We start from the raw sequence: 19,245 nt of genomic DNA on the forward strand, positions 1-19,245 counted from the left end.
CCCGAAAAAGTGCAACTTGAGACCGCAGAAGTTTTGAACGAAGCACAAGTTCAAGGAAAGGCGGCGTAAAGCGCCCCGAACGACGGCGACGAATGAGAACGCGCCTACGTGTGCTAGGCCTGACGGCGGCATCGACGAGTGCGCAAGCGACAGTGGCTGCGATGAAGGGATTGACGCTGCGCTTTCTTTCGTCAGTGCTTCGGAAAAGAAGCTCGGCTTGTTCGAAAAAGACGAAAGACAGCGCGATGAGGTTTGTGCAACGACAGTTTTGTGCGAGACCCTCTTGCTGACGGCACTTGTGGCAGGTGCGGCATGCCCTGCTTGCGGTATTCGAAAACTTGCCGTTCGGGAGCCGGCAGAAAAGCGCAAGGGACTTTCGTCGCTCCTCGAACTTCATTGCAAAAACAGCGAATCACTGCGTAATACGGTGGACAGCAGCAGCCGAGTGAGCCAACAGTACGACAGTGGGAGCTCCCGAGATAGTTTCGCTGTAAATGTGAAGGCGGTGGTGGCTGCACGCGCTGTCGGCATTGGGCATGAGCAATTGTCATGATTTTGCTCCATTATTGGACTCCCAAAGCCAATGCACCACCGAGGATTTTTTTCGATAGCAAAGAAGGTGCACATCGCTGCTATGGCAGCTGTGAGTGAAAACTTGCGCCGATCCAGAGAGTTGACGAAAGAAGTAGCAGGCGAAACTGATGTGGCTGTTATGTTCGACGGCACTTGGCAGAAGAGGGGCCACAAAAGCCACAATGGGATTGGCGCAGTTATCTCCTTAGATACTGGCCTCTGCTTAGACTTCGAGGTCATATCAAATCACTGCCTGACATGCAGTAGGCACAAGGATATGGGCCCAGACGAGGAAGTGTGGCAGGCATTCCATGGCCCAGTCTGTTGATTGATTGATATGTGGGGTTTAACGTCCCAAAACCACTATATGATTATGAGAGACGCCGTAGTGGAGGACTCCGGAAATTTAGACCACCTGGGGTTCTTTAACGTGCACCCAAATCTGAGCACACGGGCCTACAACATTTCCGCCTCCATCGGAAATGCAGCCGCCGCAGCCGGGATTCGAACCCGCGCCCTGCGGGTCAGCAGCCGAGTACCTTAGCCACTAGACCACCGCGGCGGGGCATGGCCCAGTCTGTGAAAAAAAATGCAGACTGTTCCTCCCATGCCATGGAAACGGAGGCTGCAATGCGCATTTGGCAGAGAACATTGACTTATGACACCCCGCTGCATTTCATGACATTCTTGAGTGACGGTGACAGCAAAGCATATAGTGCAGTTGCAGAGTCAAAAGTCTATGGTGCTGTCAATATAGAAAAAGAAGACTGCACTAATCATGTGGCCAAGAGACTTGGCACCGCGCTACGGAAGCTGCATGTGCCATTACCACGAGGGCAGAAAATGAAAGAGCCAGCCATTTAGAAGCTCCAAACATACTATCAGATTGCCATAACAAGCAACAGGCGGAGTGTACGGGATATGTACACTGCAGTATGGGCTTCGTACTTCCACTCATGCTCTACTGACAATGCTGGCAGCCACAAGTTTTGCCCTGCAGGAACAGAGTCGTGGTGTAAACATCAATGCGCTGAAGCACTTGGTGAACCTGCACCACGCCACACACCTCTCCTGACAAAAGCACAGGGATTGGCAGTTTTGCCCATTTATAAGCGGCTAAGGGATGAGAAGCTCCTTGCTCGATGCATCGAAGGGAAAACCCAGAACGCATCAAAATCCCTGAACAGCAAAACTTGCCTACTTTGCCCCAAGACTAAGTTTGTCTCCAGAACGGTTGTCGAGACTGCCGCAGCTATGGCAATCCTGCGGTTCAACAAAGGTCATGTTACTTTCGAGCACATCCTGGAAGAGCTCAACATACTGCCATCTAGAGATCTAGTTACTTTCAGTGATTCCCGCGATGCGAGGCGCATCAAGAGAATGTCCGAGCGTCTGACAGCAGAAGCAAGGGCCAACGTCGTCGTGGAGTGAAAAGGGCACGGCTAGAAGAGAGTGCTCGCAAGCACCGTGAGGGCACAACCTATGCTGCAGGACAGTTCTAGTAACTTGCAGTGCTTTTCAAAGTTCTGTTGAACATTATGGCCAAAGATTATGCATTTCTAACAACTCTGTGATAAAAAAAAGGTTTCAAACTTTCAAATGCGTTTTTCTCCTTTTGCAGTTTTGTGTGACCTGTGCTTCTTATACACGCTAGTTCGTATACTTAGAATTGTCATACCTCTATGAAATTTTGCACATAGCATGATGAAGGCCCATAGAGTGCAAGTATCTATTCAGATTGTCAGTGCTGCTTCATTATGTTTTTCAAAAATTACATAACATTGAAAGCCCTTGGCAACTAGAGCCATAGTAAATTTTTCTATTTTATTATTGTATTTTACCTTTTTACACACAAAATTTATATAGTTTTTTGCACTCTACAGTTCCAAAGGATCATAGTCAGCTATATCTGCATGCTTTATCTCAAATTTTTATAGGTCAGAATTGTTACATAACAATCGCCTTAATTTTGCAGTACCTGACCTGTAGAAAGAAAACCAAGCAATCTACATGAAAATAAGTGACATATTTGAAAAGAGGAGAAAAAACTCTATTAGCATGCCAATTTGTGTTAAATTCGAACTCTTATTAAAGAAAATGGTTGTTCGAGTAGCATCTCCCATTAATGACATACTTTGGCCACAAACTCAGACATACAGACATGCGCAGTCCTCACACAGCTTTACGCTATCCAGCTATCAAACAATCTCCTCCCCGATGCGTACAACGTCACCGACGTGTTGCTGGTACATGACCTACGGGAAATGTGCCAAAAGCATGGTTTATGGAATTCCCTTTTCTTGTGGCAACTCATACACTGGGACCACCGGGCTCTGTATATATGAACGGGTTAGGGAGCATGAATCAAATCTAATTAAGCATGGCTTGGCACATTTGCCTATGCATTGCAAAGCCTGCGGGTGTGTACCACGTTTTAAAGAGTTTAAGATTCTAGGTAGGAGTAGATATGAAGCTGCACGTGGGTTGATGGAAGCCTACTACATTAAAAAGAAAGGAGAGAGGTGTATCAGAGACACGTCGGTGACATACGCATCCGAGAGGAGATTGTTTGATAGCTGGATAGCGTAAGGCTGTGTGAGGACTGCACATGTATGTATGTTGTTACTTAAGTCTAGGTTTGCGCTCGATCTACCTTAGAAGTGGTGCGTGTGCTTGTCGTTGTGTGTTCCTCCTCTCTGTGTTTGTGATATTTATGGCCAAAGTATGCCATAAGGTGCATATTAGTCAAAATGTACTGCTTGTAAAGGTGAATTGCAGTGTAGTGCTGCTGAACTGCGAAAGCTCCTATACACGAAATATCCGCTCTGCCGCAAAGCCCTCCTACCAATTTAAAGGGGCCCTGCAACACTTTTTGAGCATTGTTAGAAAATGCTGCCGATCAGTAGTCAAGGCTACCGAGGACATACAAGCCAAATATCATAGTGCAGCACATGATGTGCGATTCACAATAAATTTTCAAAGTCAGCTAAAAAGTGCTCTTTTCTCAAGGCAAATGACTCCACAAGCTCAGAAGAAACGCTTGAAGTATTTTCTTTTCCCATGCCATCTTTCTCTGCCTAGCTTCCAGCGCTTTCGTCGGGACGAGACGAGAGAATACACTAGCAGATTACGAGAAATCTTTGCATCTGTGTGTACTAGATGAATTCTATAAATTTTTGCAGAGGCAATAAGCTTCAAGCTTCTTTAGTGAATCTACTGAAAGTTGGACAGCCCCTTTAAATAATAACATTACCCTCGAATAAATACATTTTATTAGGCTTAAAAGCTTGTTATGAATGCTTATATGCTCTAAGTATAATAAGTTATAAATGTTACGTATTTTAAGGGTAATGACTCGCATCCTGCTGAAAGTCAAATCCTGCTACTATCCAAAGTTGTTTCGACTTCCTTAGAACGAAAAAAGAAATGGCATTTGCATAAAGGCCCTATTTACATTTTTAAAAATACTGTGCAGGTTAGTTAAGTCATGACAAATACAGTGGACTCCCAATAAACGAAACTCGGTTAAACGGAAAAGCCACATAAACGAAACTATCTAGGCACATTTGGTTGGTCTCCTATATATTTAATGATAAAAAGTTTTGGGTGATTGGAACATTTTTTTCCCTTACATCAGTTAAATGAAACAGAAACAAGCAAAATCCATGAATGACGGAAGTAGCCACGGCAGTCTAGCAACCATGAAACAAATGCCAAAGCTAGCTTAGCGAAACCAATCCAGTGATTGCACATGTCCGCGCACGCCGAGCACCAATCGACGTCTCGTCGTAAACTTGAGGACAGCCTTGAGGAGCCTATAGCTGAAGTTCAAGTTGAGGACCTCTGCTCAAGTGGTGATGAGATGGTGTGTGATCCCGAGCTCATTTCAGTGGCTGACAGTGAAGCAAGAGATGCTGTCATTCTGTTGCAGTGCTACTTTGAATACGATGGCGGCACCGAGTTCCTGCCTAGGCTTTCAGCAATGCACTCCTATGTGAGAAAGTCGGCTTGGCTAAGCTTGGTCTTCAGATGCCTTTCCTGCCTCCGAGATTGGAATGCGCACGCCATATTTTAAGTTTCGGAGACCGTGTTTGCTTTTTAAAAGACGCGGTGATGGATGCCGTTTTTTCGTCTTCGGTCAGCACTATCGTCATCACATCGCACGGGGAGGAGGCAGAAGAAGGATTCTTTTATCGTCGTTGCAGCTTTTTTCAGTCGCCATTCTGCACGTGTTATGTCGCGTAGCGTCGAGACGTTGTGTGCTTCGCAGCGGCTATCTGCGGCATCGAATTTTGTGTTCTCGGTGCCATGGCTCCGCCATCTGTGCCATCGCGGGAGCCAGGTGGTGTGAAGAAGCGTGGGAAGTATACGACTCTGACGATGGAGAAGAAAGCTGCCATAATCAAGCTAATAGAGAGTGGACGTTCGCAGCTAGATGTCGCCGGATGACGGTCGACGCCGAATGGCGGTCGTCGTTGTCGTCGGATGACGACAACGACGACCGCCCGCAGCCGTCGGCGGCGGAGATCGCCAACGCGGTGACAATTTTGTTGAGCGTTTACGGCGATGATGTCACCTTGGCGCAAATACGGGCAAACCAAATTGCCTCCATGCGTAGTTTGAGGCAAGGCAGCATCAAGGACTTTTTTAAACCTGCCTGATGCAATAAACTTCAGATTTTTGGCGAAAACGAATTTTTCGGACTGTTCGATTTTTCGTATTTTTTTACGGTCCCCGCCAGGTCCGAAAAATCGGTCGGCGACTGTACTTGAACAAGGCCAAGCAAATTGTTATCACCTCCTTTTTTCCAAGTCGGCAGTATTAGCAACATTTTCCGTTCTAATCAACTATTGTAGTATCAAAATGTTTTTGTTCAGTCGGCTACAGTTGGTGCTTTTGAAATAAAGTCATTATTTCATTCATTTTGTGAGCTTTGCTTGAATGAAACTTCTTATAAATAAAATAAATTTTCTGGCCCCTTCGAGTTCCCAAGAGGAGTCCACTGTATGCCCATTTTTCTTTATACGTCACATATTCTACTCAAAATTGATTCGAAATTATTCTAAAATCACTATTCGCTTCGAATTCACTTCCAACCTAAAATTCACTATTCGCACAAGCCTAACAAAGATTACAAATGTGAGGCTAGATAAATCAAATCAACACTTGCTTAGCAGTAGCAACACGCGTGTTGTAGCATGTTACCTTCCAGGTCGATATAACTTGGAGGCCAGAATGTTGTCCATCATGCCACCAGTGTTGCCAATCTTGAAGCAGCCAGGCTTGATGCCCCCAACCTGAAAACAACACAGCTCGGAGTAAGAGCACAGGTCTGCCACATGCTGACATTGAGTGCATTGCCATAAGTTGGCATAAACTTTTTTGCGCAGTAATTTTGCAAAATGTAGCTAACATGGCAAATGGAAAGAAAGACAAGAACTCGGACAAGCATTTTTTTTTTAGTATGCAGAGCCGGCTTGACGGCAGATGTTCTTTGAAGTTCGGCGCCTATAGCAGGTGCGTTACCAAATAGAGCAAGCAGTGATCTTGATTACTTCTCAAAAAATAAAAGCAGAAATAAGATCACGAATTTCAATGATGCTCGCATTTTTTTTTTCATTATTGTGCATAGCCTCCAGTTTAACCACTTCTATTCGTTTAAATTTCCTTAAGTTGAATTCGGTAGGCTCGTACAAACAATAAATTTAGGTTCAAAACAAATTTGAAGCAACTCGTTATTTGGCTCGAATAAATTCAAATCGAATTCAAATATTATATACCTAGGGCTCTTGTGTTCTTGGTTTTATAAAAAAAAATCGAATAAACATACCCAGGTAAAATTTTCGACAATTCAAATTTATCCAATAAACTTTGATTTCAAGGGGCAATATGACCTGGTTCTGTTCTTTAACGAAAGGGCAAGTCCTAAGTGGTCAATTACACACAACTTCTGGTTTGACAGATTTAAAGCTTATCTTGTGTCGACACCATCTCAGACTGCACCCACCGCACATCTCGTTATGGCATTGTTTCACACGAAGCGAGAGACGTCAACAGGTCAACAAATGTTGCACACCAGAAGCCCAGTGCCGCATTTTGACATACAGTCCCCTGGAGACACTGAGGCATGCCAGGCAACAGCCGCACAAGGGCGACTAGACAACATTGCAGATACAGGCTCCTGGCTTCACCGCCGCTGCCCCCATCAATAGATTTCACAGGGGTGGATTGCAGCCATGCGGAGTATTGGGTGGGTGTGATTGGTCAGCTCTTTTTTGCACGCACGCACAAGACAGAGAGAGCGTTTTTAGCCAGCCACAACAGTGACAGTCAATTGTGGAAAGAATGCTCACAGAAATCTTCACATGTTCACATGAAGCGGGCAGGAACCGAACCTGCGACCTTCTAATAACGTGTTATTTGAAAGTCGCAGGTTTGGTTCCTGCTTACGACAAGCTATCTTTTCATCCACTTCTCTTCCTTCACATTTAGATTACAATTTTAATAATATCCCTATGCTTTCCTTAGCATAATTGTCTGCCAGTTCCCATTAAAATTGCATCAAACAAAGAAAAAGGAGCCCTAAAATTTACTCTTATTTCCTATGTTCAGCAAACTTGCACACAAGCTCGCCCAGTAAAACGTGCTTCTAGAATACTTTCACATGAGGCAAAGTGTGTTGTGGCTAACACTGAACAGGAAACCACAATGCTTACTCTAGTCCACATTCAAGCAGTTTGAATGAATAATAACCTGTGACCAATTTTTCAACCCTCTAATTACTATGTTGCTTATCTACATTGGGAAACTGCGATGATCCAGAACAAGCTATCATTGACAACTTTCCTCGCAACAAACAATAATCGTAAACAAAAACTTACAGTAGCCGGGCCGATGATGTTGACACCCTTGCTGTGCGCAGCCTTGATCATTTTACGCGTCATGTTTTCTGGGATGCCCTCGGCAATGATGGCAATGGTGCGGATCTGCACAAGAGAGGCACGACAAATGCAAGTTTTGAGTACGCTCAAAGGATTCCCACAGAAGTTCAATAAATTCAATCACATGAACTTTTTCATCTGGGCTGGCACTTCTCGTTTCACGAATGCTGTCTGCATTGTAACGCCCAAACACCACCTTCCTCAGATGAACATAAAACAATTTTACGGCCTAAATTTTGAGCGCTCCACATGCCAACAGTGTTGGAAAAAATGTCATATTAAATGTCACCTACATTTAGTGGCACTTATTTAGGGAAACAAAGCAGTTTATGGTTCAAGACTTCCAGCAATGCTTGTTGCTAGATTTGCATGCGGTGGGGTTTAGTGCTCGTAGCTAGTGCAATTTTTACATTGTCAAAGTTGATCACGATTCGCGAGACTATCACCATTGCTATAACAATGACACCATAAAAATGGCATAACTACCCAAAAACCACTGCTATGCAACAATGCTGACATGAAAGTAATGAAAGTACTGCTAAAGAGGCATGCGGCTTGATGATAAAAAAGAAAATATATTAAAGAGAATTTACGAAAAATAAAAACTGTACGAGGTGGACAAAAGGGCCTGCGGCCCTCGAAAGTGCGTTCCAGCTCATTCCCTTTAAACCTCAACCCGCCACTTGCGGCTGTCACCAAAGCTACTAGAAGAGCTCATCTACGTTTAATAAATAAGCTCTTCTACAAAAAAAAAAAATTGCATTGGCAGGACCACTGTTCGGTTATTGCACAAGCTTCTAGATTGCACTTCTCTAACAGTATGTGACACCAGGTGACATCAACAATAAAAAAATCCTTGCTTCAAGTTTTCACTGGATATCTGGCACCACATTGAAAAATGGAGAGTAAATTTCCGAATATTCTGGGACATCCGAGTAGTTCATTCTTCGTTTTCCTTGTGAGGGGCACGTGAATGGTGTCACTGAGAAGGCATTGAGCAACCCCTGACAACATGCACTTACCGTAATTACTCGAATCTAACGCGCACCTTTTTTCCGGTTAAGCGAGTTCATAAATCGCATGCGCGTTAAATCGAGTACGAACAAAAAAATTACGGTCAATCTATTGCCGTCGGCAAATCCAAAATGGCCGCCCCCTACGTGCGTCGGCATGGCGCGTCGGCCATTTCTGCCTATGTGTTTCCCATGTGCGGCACTTCGTACGTGTGCTGAGGAGTTCGTCATCTAGTAGTGCATTAGCATCGACGCCGTGAAAGGGCCGACTCCAAAAACTCAAGTGCACGACGATGCCGCTTTTAAAAGAAAAGTCATCGCGTGTGCAGAAAAGGACGGAAATAGGGCCGCATCTCGGTCGTTAGGAGTTCCCGAAACGTGCGTGCGGGACCGGCGGAAACAAAAGCAGAAGATTGTCGACAGCAAAGCTTCACGCAAAGGCTTCAGTGGACCACAGCAGGGTCGGTTTCCGCAAATTAAAGAGCTGCTCGACGAGTATGAGCTTGAGCAGCGAGCGGCACAGCGGCCCGTGACGACAGAACTGCTCCAAGTGCGGGCTATGCAATTAGTCTTAGAAAAAGGTCTAATGCAGAGCCAGTTTAAAGCGAGCAGGTGCTGGCTAACTAACTTTATGAAGAGGAAAGGCTTTTTTCTCCGAAGCGGAACATGCATATGCGAAAAGTTTTGCGAAGGAGTACGATGAAAAGCTTCACAGTTTTCATAGGTTCGTCCTAAACTTGTGGCGCAACAACGGCTACCTGCTTGGGCAAATCGGGAATGCCGATCAGACGCCTCTTTACTTGGACATGCCTGGCACCACAACCATCGAGAAGAAGGGGGCGAAGCAAGTTCGCGTGCTGACATCGGTCCACGGTAAAACTACAGTGACGGCAATGCTCTGTTACACGTCAGATGGGCACAAGCTTCGCCCGTACCTCATATTTAAATGGAATACGCTCCCGAAAGGAGTCGTTTTCTCGAGTGGTGTGATCGTGCGGGCCAGCGAGAAAAATGGGTGCGCGTTGCAATCGATGTCTTACGTTTTTTTGTTTTTTTTCGCGGTGGAAATCGGGTGCGCGTTACAATCGAGGGCGCGGTAGAATCGAGTAAATACAGTATGCGACATTTTTTCGGCAAACAACTATGTATCCACTACCGAGGAGATGTCAGATTAGGTGCTGGTGAAAACTGTCCAGCACCACAATGGCAACAACAAATGTTTGGAGGTAGACTAGCCACGCTCTCTACCATCTTGTGCCGGAGTGTTCGTTTGCCAGTTCATGACCTCAGGGATAGGCTCTGGCAAAGCGCCGCGTTACCATCCCTCATGAACATGCAATGAAGCAAAATGCTGAACTTTTTCGCAGCTGAGTGAATGTTTTGAGTGCCTTCAATTCCCATTTTGCTTAATTTGTACGCTTCTTTTACACATTTTCGTGCTCAAGCTGTATACACTTCAAAATTACGGAATACAATTGCAAATTTTCATAAGATGATAGATATCAGCATCAATATAAATAGCATATCTCCACGTGGCAGATCTTTGACTACAGATGCATCTTAAACTGAACCAAAAAATATCAAGAAAAAGTGCCTTAATCACCCATAAGAAATTACCTAATTAGACTTCACTTATTTTCTCAAAATATGATAACTACTTGAGGCACAATAAAACTAAATAGATGTTTCAAGACAGGAGAAAGAAACACACATACACAATTGATTTCATTAAAATACCCCTAATAATAAAAATTCTATTTTTAAGACAAGTGCTTCCCCTAAACTAGTGAGTTAACAAGCAGGTCCATATATGTCCCACTTTGTTTAAGCAGGTCCACATATGTCCCACTTTGTTTCAGACAAATACAGATTTGATTTGAATGAAATTTGCTTGATATTACTATTTCTTTGCAGTTTATACACTTCAGGAAGTTTTTTATACCAACATGTCAAAAATATAGGCGAACCTGCAACAGTTGTTCAGAGCCTTTTTGTAGCCAACTAACAAGCATTAGTGCAAAGCTTTGCGCATGAGAATGCTGGCCATGAAGGTAACTGCACCTGTGGGTACTGAAGTGTTTCGAAGGTGCTCTCATAGGCCGACCGCAGAGAGGCAAAGTTGATGAGCACATCAGCGTCCGGGTGGCGCTTCATGGCGTCCGCCATATTTTTGTACACTGGCAGCAGCACCTCCTTGTGGCCCCAGTAAAACTTCTGCTTGTGGTCGCCCGTGAACGGGTACACCATGGCCACCACCGAGCCCTCGGGGCGCGAGCACACAAAGTCAAAGTCCAGCATGCTCTGCACCGCACGTGTCTGCATGCCCCAGATGATGGCCTTAGTGCGGGGGGTGAACCACGGCTGCTGGGGTCCTGGCTGCTCGCCCGCATGGTCTGGAAACACGGGCCGCCTCATCTCTTTCTTGGGGCTCGACGGAGGAGGAGGGGTCTGCACACAAGTTTGTGAAAACTCTTGTGGCCACAAGACTGTAAAATGAAGGTTAGTGCAGAGCAGGACTTTTAAGTACTTCTGATAAGAAGTTTTGGCTAGGATGGCCAGTTTTCACTGCATTTTCTCTCACTTGTAAGAGCCACAAATGGACACAGATCTCACGCCCATAAGCTTAAATGCTTAATAGTGTATTTACTTGCGCAATCCTCACACTTGCACAATCTCACACCCCCTGCATTGCCTTACAAAATAAGATATTTTTTCCGAGAGTACTTATCAAACCTCCCAAAATTACAGCAGTAATGTCGTCTGCTCTTTTCAACCACAGATGATGTTAGTGCACAACAGCCTGGCGCCATCTCTTAAGCATCATACTACAGTATAACCTCATTACAACAAACCTCCATAGTGAAAATTATTTTGGTTGTTGTAAAAGGAGTATGCAAAATACAAGTACTGTTACAACAGACTTCACCCAGCTGGAACAGCTGTCTAATAAAACCATACCAGCAAACTTTTTCTTTTGCTCTTTTGCTTCTCCATGTGAGTGCGCAACAATAACCATACATTAAAAAGCCAGAGCAAAACTAAAAAAGAAACTGCAAATGCTGTTTATTTTTGAAAAGATGCACGTTCAACTTAGTGCAATCAGTGTACAGGTGCGTCAAAGTCAAGCGGCTATTGATAATGAACCTCTCAGCACAAGGGTGCCAAAGGAAGGATACCTGCAGCAAAGCGTGTTTTTTAGATACAACTGAAAACGGCAATTAGGTGGTGCTTTCTGCAGGCAACACTGGCCGCTTGAGCAGCAGGCGCTGCGCAACAGCAGTGGTATCAGTGGCGCATGTGAAACGAACGCATGTGAGCGCATCCTGCTGCCGCTCATCGCCGGGACCACCACTGCCCAGCCGCTCGCATGTGAAACAGGCTCACCTGCTACAAGCACACAGCTGGGTACCCACTACGCCACAAATAATCATAGTGATGATGATGATGGTGATGGTGCCTCCACTGTGGCTCTTGCCCACTCGGGGGGATTGGCCAAGAATTGAGGATATGAAATTTAAGGCCTTTCAAATAATACGTAATCCTAACAGAAGGAGGATAAAGCACACGTAAATACAGAAAGAGTGCAATCATTCCTTTTTGCCATTTCGACCAGACAGAATAATATATATCTTTGTGCAGTAGGTCAGCACTCACTGTGCTATCCTTCGTCATTCTTTGGAGAAGCGTGGTATCCGCTACACACCTGTTAGAAATTCTGTGCAATTTTTATGCAGTGGCTGATGATCACGAAGAATTATGCCTGAAGTGGGTATGAGCCACAGTTAATATGTGATCAAGAACAAGTTTACTAATGAGTTGGAGCATAGAACGACCCACTCATTACACGATTCGCATTGTCGGACACCTGGTCGTTCATTTGCTATTCTAAAACGCTTTATTTCTCATAGTAAAGTAATTATTTCCCCGATATCAAGCCTACCTTAGGCCACTTTTGAATTGAGTTTCAAGCACTGGCAAGGAGCAGTGATAGAATACTGGGCTGGCACGCAGCAGACCAGGGTTCGAATCCCATTGTGTCATTAGTGTTTTTTTATTTGCCGAGTTTTTTTTTTTTTTTTCTTCTTTCAATTCTGGATACCGCGGGCGGCAGACAATTACAGCGCCGCGCGTGACCTATGTTAAGATCTCATAACAGCTTTCGCTGTAAAAAACACACAACAGGACTAGCAGCTGTATGTTTCTCTAGTTATTCATATCATGAACTAACTTCTTTATTGCATTGTCATGTTAAATAAATGCTTTCTCTTTGTGCACGCTGTTTCATTAAGCCTACATTTGAGGTAAGCTTTTTTTTTGTTTTCCCCAAGCTTCGGACTTTTGGTGGTTGGCTTAGAAATCGGCGTCGAAATAGATTTGAGTAAATATGATCTTGTACTTGACCGAAAAATTGAGAAATATGCAAACAAAAATTAATGATAATTACCGGGTCCTAGAGAGAGTTGAATCCGGGCCGTTTGCGTGGCAAGTAGTTGTTCTACCACACAGCTTTGCTTTTGCTTGAATGGCGTGAAAATAATGTTCACGCTTTACAAACACACACATCCTGTTCACAACAGGCTTCTCAATGACACTGTAGTGAAGAGTAATGCCCACTACCGCAGCGCGTGGCGCGAGCTAGGACTGCCTGGTTGCTGCTGCGACGACGCCCCTATATCCGGCCAGCTCTGGCTGCTTCTGTCCTGACGCTGCTACCGCTTTTCACCTTGCATTTACAGCTGCTGCGGTTTTCCCGACACTGGAATGGCATAGCCAAAAGCTGCCGTCCGTCATGCCTGACGATGCTGTCTTCACCTCCCCCCCCCCCCCCCTGAGCTTCGCCACCAGGGGGCTGTCCCAGTGCCCAGCTCCTGCATGAGCCCGACATCTTCAGCGGCACAGATGAGAAAGACGTTGAGGATTGGCTGGAATCCTATGAGCGAGCCAGCGCTACCAACAAATGGTATGATGCCATGAAACTGGGTACTGTGATGTTTTATTTAACGGATGTCGCCAAGCTGTGGTACAGAAACCACGAGACGAACATTTCTACTTGGACGACCTTCAAGACCTGCATCACAGCTGTTTTTGGACGCGTTATTCTGCGCAAACTTTGCGCAGAACAATGCCTACGAAGCCAGTCCCAACAAACTGGTGAGACATTCACTAGCTACATCGAGGATATCCTCAACCTCTGCCGGCGTGTTGACCCGACGATGCTGGAAACTGACAAGGTACGACACATTATAAAAGGCATTTCCGACGAGGCCTTTCAAATGCTCCTTTCGAAAAACCCTGCCACTGTCTCGGAGCTCATTGAGCTGTGTCCGAGTTTTGACGAGCTCCGACGACAGCGTCTTCTGACGCAACACCCTAACGTCCCAGATGACACCCTCTCAAGCTTGAAAGCCATCTCCGACCATCACTCGCTGCTACCGCAGATCAAGGAGTTTGTTCGCGCTGAGGTCGCTTGTCAGCTGTCGCTGCTATCAACAGCCGGCCAACCACCATTACATCTGCCAGCAAACATTCGTGAGGTCGTCCAGGAGCAAGTTTGCGCGGCTCTGCCACCTGTTCGCGACACTTCGCCGTTGCCGACCCCGGTGGCCTGTGACGAGGTGAATGCATCTCTAAGCTATGCCGAGGTTGCCGCAAGGCCACCTCTTCAGACTTTTAGGTCACTACCATCAGCCGTGCCCACACCTAGGTTCGCTCAGCCAAGGTCCCTCCAGAGTAGTGGACAATGCCGTACACCGGACAATCGGCCGATATGTTTTGCCTGTGGGTTGCCTGGCCACATAGCGCGATACTGCCGTCGGCGTGTCCCTGCCTATCACCAGAACTACCACCAGAGCTTTGAACCTGTCCCTTATGTGCCACTGCGCCCTTCGTTCGCAGGCTCTCAGCATCCCGACCAGATGTTATCGTATGCCAACCACCGCCCTCCTGTTAACAGTCTCTCGCCATCACCTCGACACCACTTGCCATCGCCGATGCGACGTCATCATTCATCGCCGGAGCGGGAAAACCGCAGTTCCAGAGGCAGGAACTGCGACACCCGCGAAAGCACAAAGGCCTCCGGCTTCACCGACAAATGTTCTGGACGTATATGTGGACGGCGTCGCTGCACTCGCTCTTGTCGACACTGGTGCCACAGTTTCAGTGATCAGTGCCAGACTCTGCCGCTTGCTCAAAAAAGTTATGACGCCACTAGCAAGTATATAGCTTCGTACAGCAAGCGCAGAGCACGTCACGCCGGCCGCTGCCTATACTGCTCGCATTGCGATTGACGGCCTTATCTATGTCGCCGAACTACTAGTGTTGGACTCCTGCTCCCATGACCTCATTTTGGGCTGGGACTTTCTCTCTGCTAATAAGGCAGTCATCGACTGCTGGCGCGCTGAGGTGGTATTTGAAGTGCTTAGCGACGCTCCTTTACATAACGCTGTTGAAACCGGGGACAAACTATTTGTTGCTGAAGACATTACCATACCGCCCACTCTTTTGCCCTTGCCATGGTGTCTTGCATCGCGCTCGCCGAGTCAAGTGCCCTTTTCACGCCATCTGCCGTTTTCGTTCATCGCAAGTGTTCGCCGCTACCTCATGCCCTTTTGGAACCTCATGGCGGTGTCAGAAGACTGCTCGTCTCAAATCTGCTGTCGTGTCCTGTAACACTAATTCGGGGCGAGTGCGTCGGGCGTGTTTACAGTCTCGACCCTTATGCAAGTATTGACATGCCGACTGGTTCTTTCGCCGAACGCGAAGTCGCTGGATTGACCTGTGCCTCTTCGCCGCAGACTACTAGACCTGACATACTCAGCAGCTCCATCGCCGACCCTTTAATCGTTTCGCAACGTGCTCAGCTTCTACGACTCCTGAACAAGTTCCGTTCTTCCCTTGACTGCCAGCATAGTCCCCTCGGCCGCACATCAGCTGTGTGTCACTGCATCGACACTGGCACCAATGCACCACTGCGTCAAAAGACCCTATCGCGTGCCTGCGACACAGCGCCAGGTTATCGGTGACCAAGTAGCTGACATGCTCAAACGTGGCATCATCCAGCCTTCGAATAGACCCTGGGCATCCCCAGTTGTTCTCAATAAGGAGAAGGACGGGTCAATTCGCTTCTGCGTTGACTACCGTCATCTTAACAAAATAACTCGAAAGGACGTTTACCCCTTACCGAGATTCGATGATGCCCTTGACTGCCTCCAAGGTGCGGAGTTCTGTTTTATTGACTTACAGAGGGCTACTGGCAAGTCCCTATGGCGCCTGAAGATCAGCCTAAAACCACCTTTGTCACACCTGATGGCCTTCACGAATTCCGCGTCATGCCTTTCGGTCTTTGCAACGCGCCCGCGACATTCGAGCAGATGATGGACAATCTTTTGCGTGGCCTGAAGTGGAAAACATGCCTGTGCTACTTAGATGACGTGATTATATTTTTGCCATATTTTCCCACGCATCTCCACAGGCTAGATAAAGTACTACAGTGCCTCCACAGGCTAGATGAAGTACTACAGTGCCTAACTGATGCCGGCCTTCAGCTCAACCTGAAAAAATGCCGCTTCTGCGCAAGTCAGCTCACGATCCTCGGCCATGTTGTCTCTAAGGACGGTATTCTTCCTGACACTGCCAAGCTTCAGACCGCTGCAGAGTTCCCTAAACCCTCATCTCTGAAGGATCTGCGCAGCTTCCTTGGCCTCTCCTCGTATTTCCACCGCTTTATTCAGAATTTTGCGATGACCACCGCACCCTTGACTGAACTTTTACGGAATGACTCGAAAAGTTACGCTTGGTCACCCGCCTGTGATGACGCCTTCAAAAAGTTGCGCCACCTGTTAACCTCACTGCCAATCTTGCGTCACTTCGACCTGACTGCTCTGATTGAGATACACACCGATGCAAGCGGTGTTGAAGTCGGCGCCGTGCTTGCGCAGCGCAAATTGGGATTCCAGGAGTACGTAGTCGCTTAAGGCGGCGGTCTCACTCCGGCGGCATGAGCACATCGTTTTTGTCACTTTTCCAACTGACGTGGCGGCTGTTCTTCTTGTCTTATATAGTTGGTTTATGTGTCATTGAAAAGCTTAATTTTTGTACATTTTAAACATATCTATTAAAAATAAGTAAGCTTTTAGCATTTGGGTAGGGAGAGCCAAGAATAAGCGCTAGTTACATGGTTTGGTCTGACTGTGTGTCAGCAGTGACCATTTTCTGAAAAATCTGCTGCAGTTACAGCACTGTTCTTTGCGCAGAACATTTAAGACATATTTATCTATTTCCTCAACGTAGCAAATTATTCTAGCACTTTTACTGTATTGCTGATTAGCTTTTGAAAAGAGCCAAATTTAGTAAATGTCGATGCGAACTATCCGGCACCTATTCGCTAGAGAAAATTCATTTTCTGGGTGTATATAGAGGATGTCATTTTCCGTTTGAGTGCTCAATTTTATTTATGTACGCCCGCTCACTTTTTAATTATATTGATCTAAATTGGGCAATATTCTCATTAGATAGACCTACCGTGGCCCATTTTTGCGGAGAACTACTGATGTTCGTTAGCTGAATTTGCACGTGAATAAACTAGAACCCCTGATCTATTTCCTCAACGTAGCGTTTTTCGATAAAGCAAGCAGAAATGCGAAACAAAGCTCGCGAATTGTCTTAATTTATCGTGCCGTAAACATCAACAAAGTCGTTATCTTGAAATAGCAATGAAATCTAAGCATGCATAGCCTAAACTATAACAGTTACGGTCTCCTGGTATACTTATGCACACGAATCGCACACAACAGCTGCAGGAATATTGAGAAATCTACATTATTCCTATCACTACAACGAAAATCTTCCCCTAGCGCCACCTGAACAAAAATAAGGAAAGCGCTGAATTTGAAGGTTCCCTGTCTCCCCGAATGCGGCGTGCAAAAACATTTTGCCTCAGGAGGAAACGTCTTTTCTAACTTCAAACCATGCACCGTCATCTGTAAGCCTTCCTCCCCTCAGAGTCTCATAAGGCTGCGCGGTACCGCGGGAGAGCGTGAAAACAGGTCGGCAGTATCCTCCGAGAGGGTGGGGTGAGCGTCTTCACGGGAAAAGAAAGGCCGAATTCATGGAAAGTCCCTCTTTTATGTGTGCACGTCTTTGTCGCCCTCCTCACCCCCCACGGACTAAAGCGAAAAGCGAGGGCTGTGCGACGACAGTCAGAAGAAAGCAGAAAAACGAACGACAAACGAGCGATACGAGCGAACTGAGCAGACGTGCGTGAGTAAGGTATTTGTGAATATCTTTTTTTTTTTTACCGTGAAATATACGGAGCTTCAGACGTGCTGCGCTTGTTCGTATGAACCCATCACAACAAACAGCACAAACACGAAACGAGGCACACCTACAGGAATGAGATGAAGTCTGTTTTGTACTTTCTGCGTGTTTATTTCATTTATTTACTTTGGGGAAAACTACGGTGCGGCAGGAGTTCAGGACGCGTGTTCGCTTTCCGCCTTTATATACGACAAGCGCACATTTCCATAGCGCCGAAATGCGCGAACACCAATGTTCTGGAGTACCCCATGACGGCGTTCCTCATAATCACTGCAAACTCGCTCTAAGGGGACGCGGGCGCTTGCAAACTCTTCTCTCGAAGTCAGCTGTGAATATCCGTCATCGGTTTCAATAAACCACAAAACCGAGCAATATTTATTCCGTTGCTCACTGCATAAACTGGCTAAAATCATGCTACTGCCTGAAAATCTTGCAGATTTTTCAGCCAGTAACAACGAAGCGAAGTGGCATGAAATTTGCTGAATGCACGGCGTGGTGTAAGAAAGTACTTCGGTGCGGGGACAGCAATGAGGCACCAGGGCTCTTGTTTTTTTCTGCTTTGAAGCACCCGCGACAAGTGAGGTCCTTCAGGGAGGCAGAAAGGCGGATAACTTTTGACTATGCTCCCACTGAGCAGGTCTGGTGGGGGAGCGGCAGTGGTGAAGCCCATCTACATTTCCTATGCACTGAAAACTTGTTGGTTTTCTTCGGTGCCAGTGTACAACACCATGCGACAAGGCACCCTGCCGACGCTTTCGCCTGAAGGAGAGAGAGATAGAGAAAGGCAAAGGAAAGGCTTCTATGATACCCTACACGGGGAGGGGGCAGGGGAGAAAAACAACAGAGAAAAATGTCAAGGACATGCGGCACCTGCTGACAATTCGTCATTAGGAAGTCTGCTGTGCGGAGAACTGTCAATGCGTCAAGATAGCAGCTCCTTGACTCGTTAGCGTGAGTCATAAGGCTGACGAGTAGAAATAGCCGATCTTGGACTTACGCCTAGTAGCTCGAAAAGAACAGAAACGTTTCTGAAAGGGATAAGTTTATAAGAAAGTGTGGTGACATCGGTGTGCATAAAACACGTTTACATGAGTGCGAAACATGCGCTTCGCATTCATGTAAGCAATGGAAGGCGCATTGCACTAATGCGTAGGAAATGGGCAGTTTTGCGAGTGCCGGTCGATTCACGGGCCGTAAATCACGATGAAGGGAATGGTGGCCCCCCGTTGTGCGAACTTCGTGCGTCCCTCTTTCGCTATAAGGAATTTATTAATATTAGCTCAAGAAAACAAAAAACGTACGTTCGAGAAAGAAGTGGGACGAAGCAGAAATGTCGGGAGCTGAGATATTCCTGCCTCCTGCCACTCCTTTCTCAAGTCATTGTTATTTTGCTCGCGCTAATA

General features: G+C 46.2%; 1 protein-coding gene across 5 annotated transcripts in view; it reads right to left on the reverse strand.

The window, feature by feature from the left end:
• ATPCL (ATP-citrate synthase) overlaps nt 1-19,245 on the reverse strand; it is a 208,168-nt gene that overhangs the window by 89,716 nt on the left and 99,207 nt on the right. For all 5 annotated transcript variants that reach the window (XM_037430039.2, XM_037430041.2, XM_037430045.2 and 2 more), the window contains 3 exons: nt 10,589-10,975; nt 7,455-7,559; nt 5,779-5,870 (listed from right to left, as the gene is read on the reverse strand). In XM_037430039.2, the coding sequence (XP_037285936.1) occupies nt 5,779-5,870; nt 7,455-7,559; nt 10,589-10,975 (584 nt within the window). The remainder of the gene's footprint in view (nt 1-5,778; nt 5,871-7,454; nt 7,560-10,588; nt 10,976-19,245) is intronic.

Source organism: Rhipicephalus microplus, chromosome 1, assembly GCF_043290135.1.
Source record: "Rhipicephalus microplus isolate Deutch F79 chromosome 1, USDA_Rmic, whole genome shotgun sequence".
NCBI classification, from domain to species: Eukaryota; Metazoa; Arthropoda; class Arachnida; order Ixodida; family Ixodidae; genus Rhipicephalus; species Rhipicephalus microplus.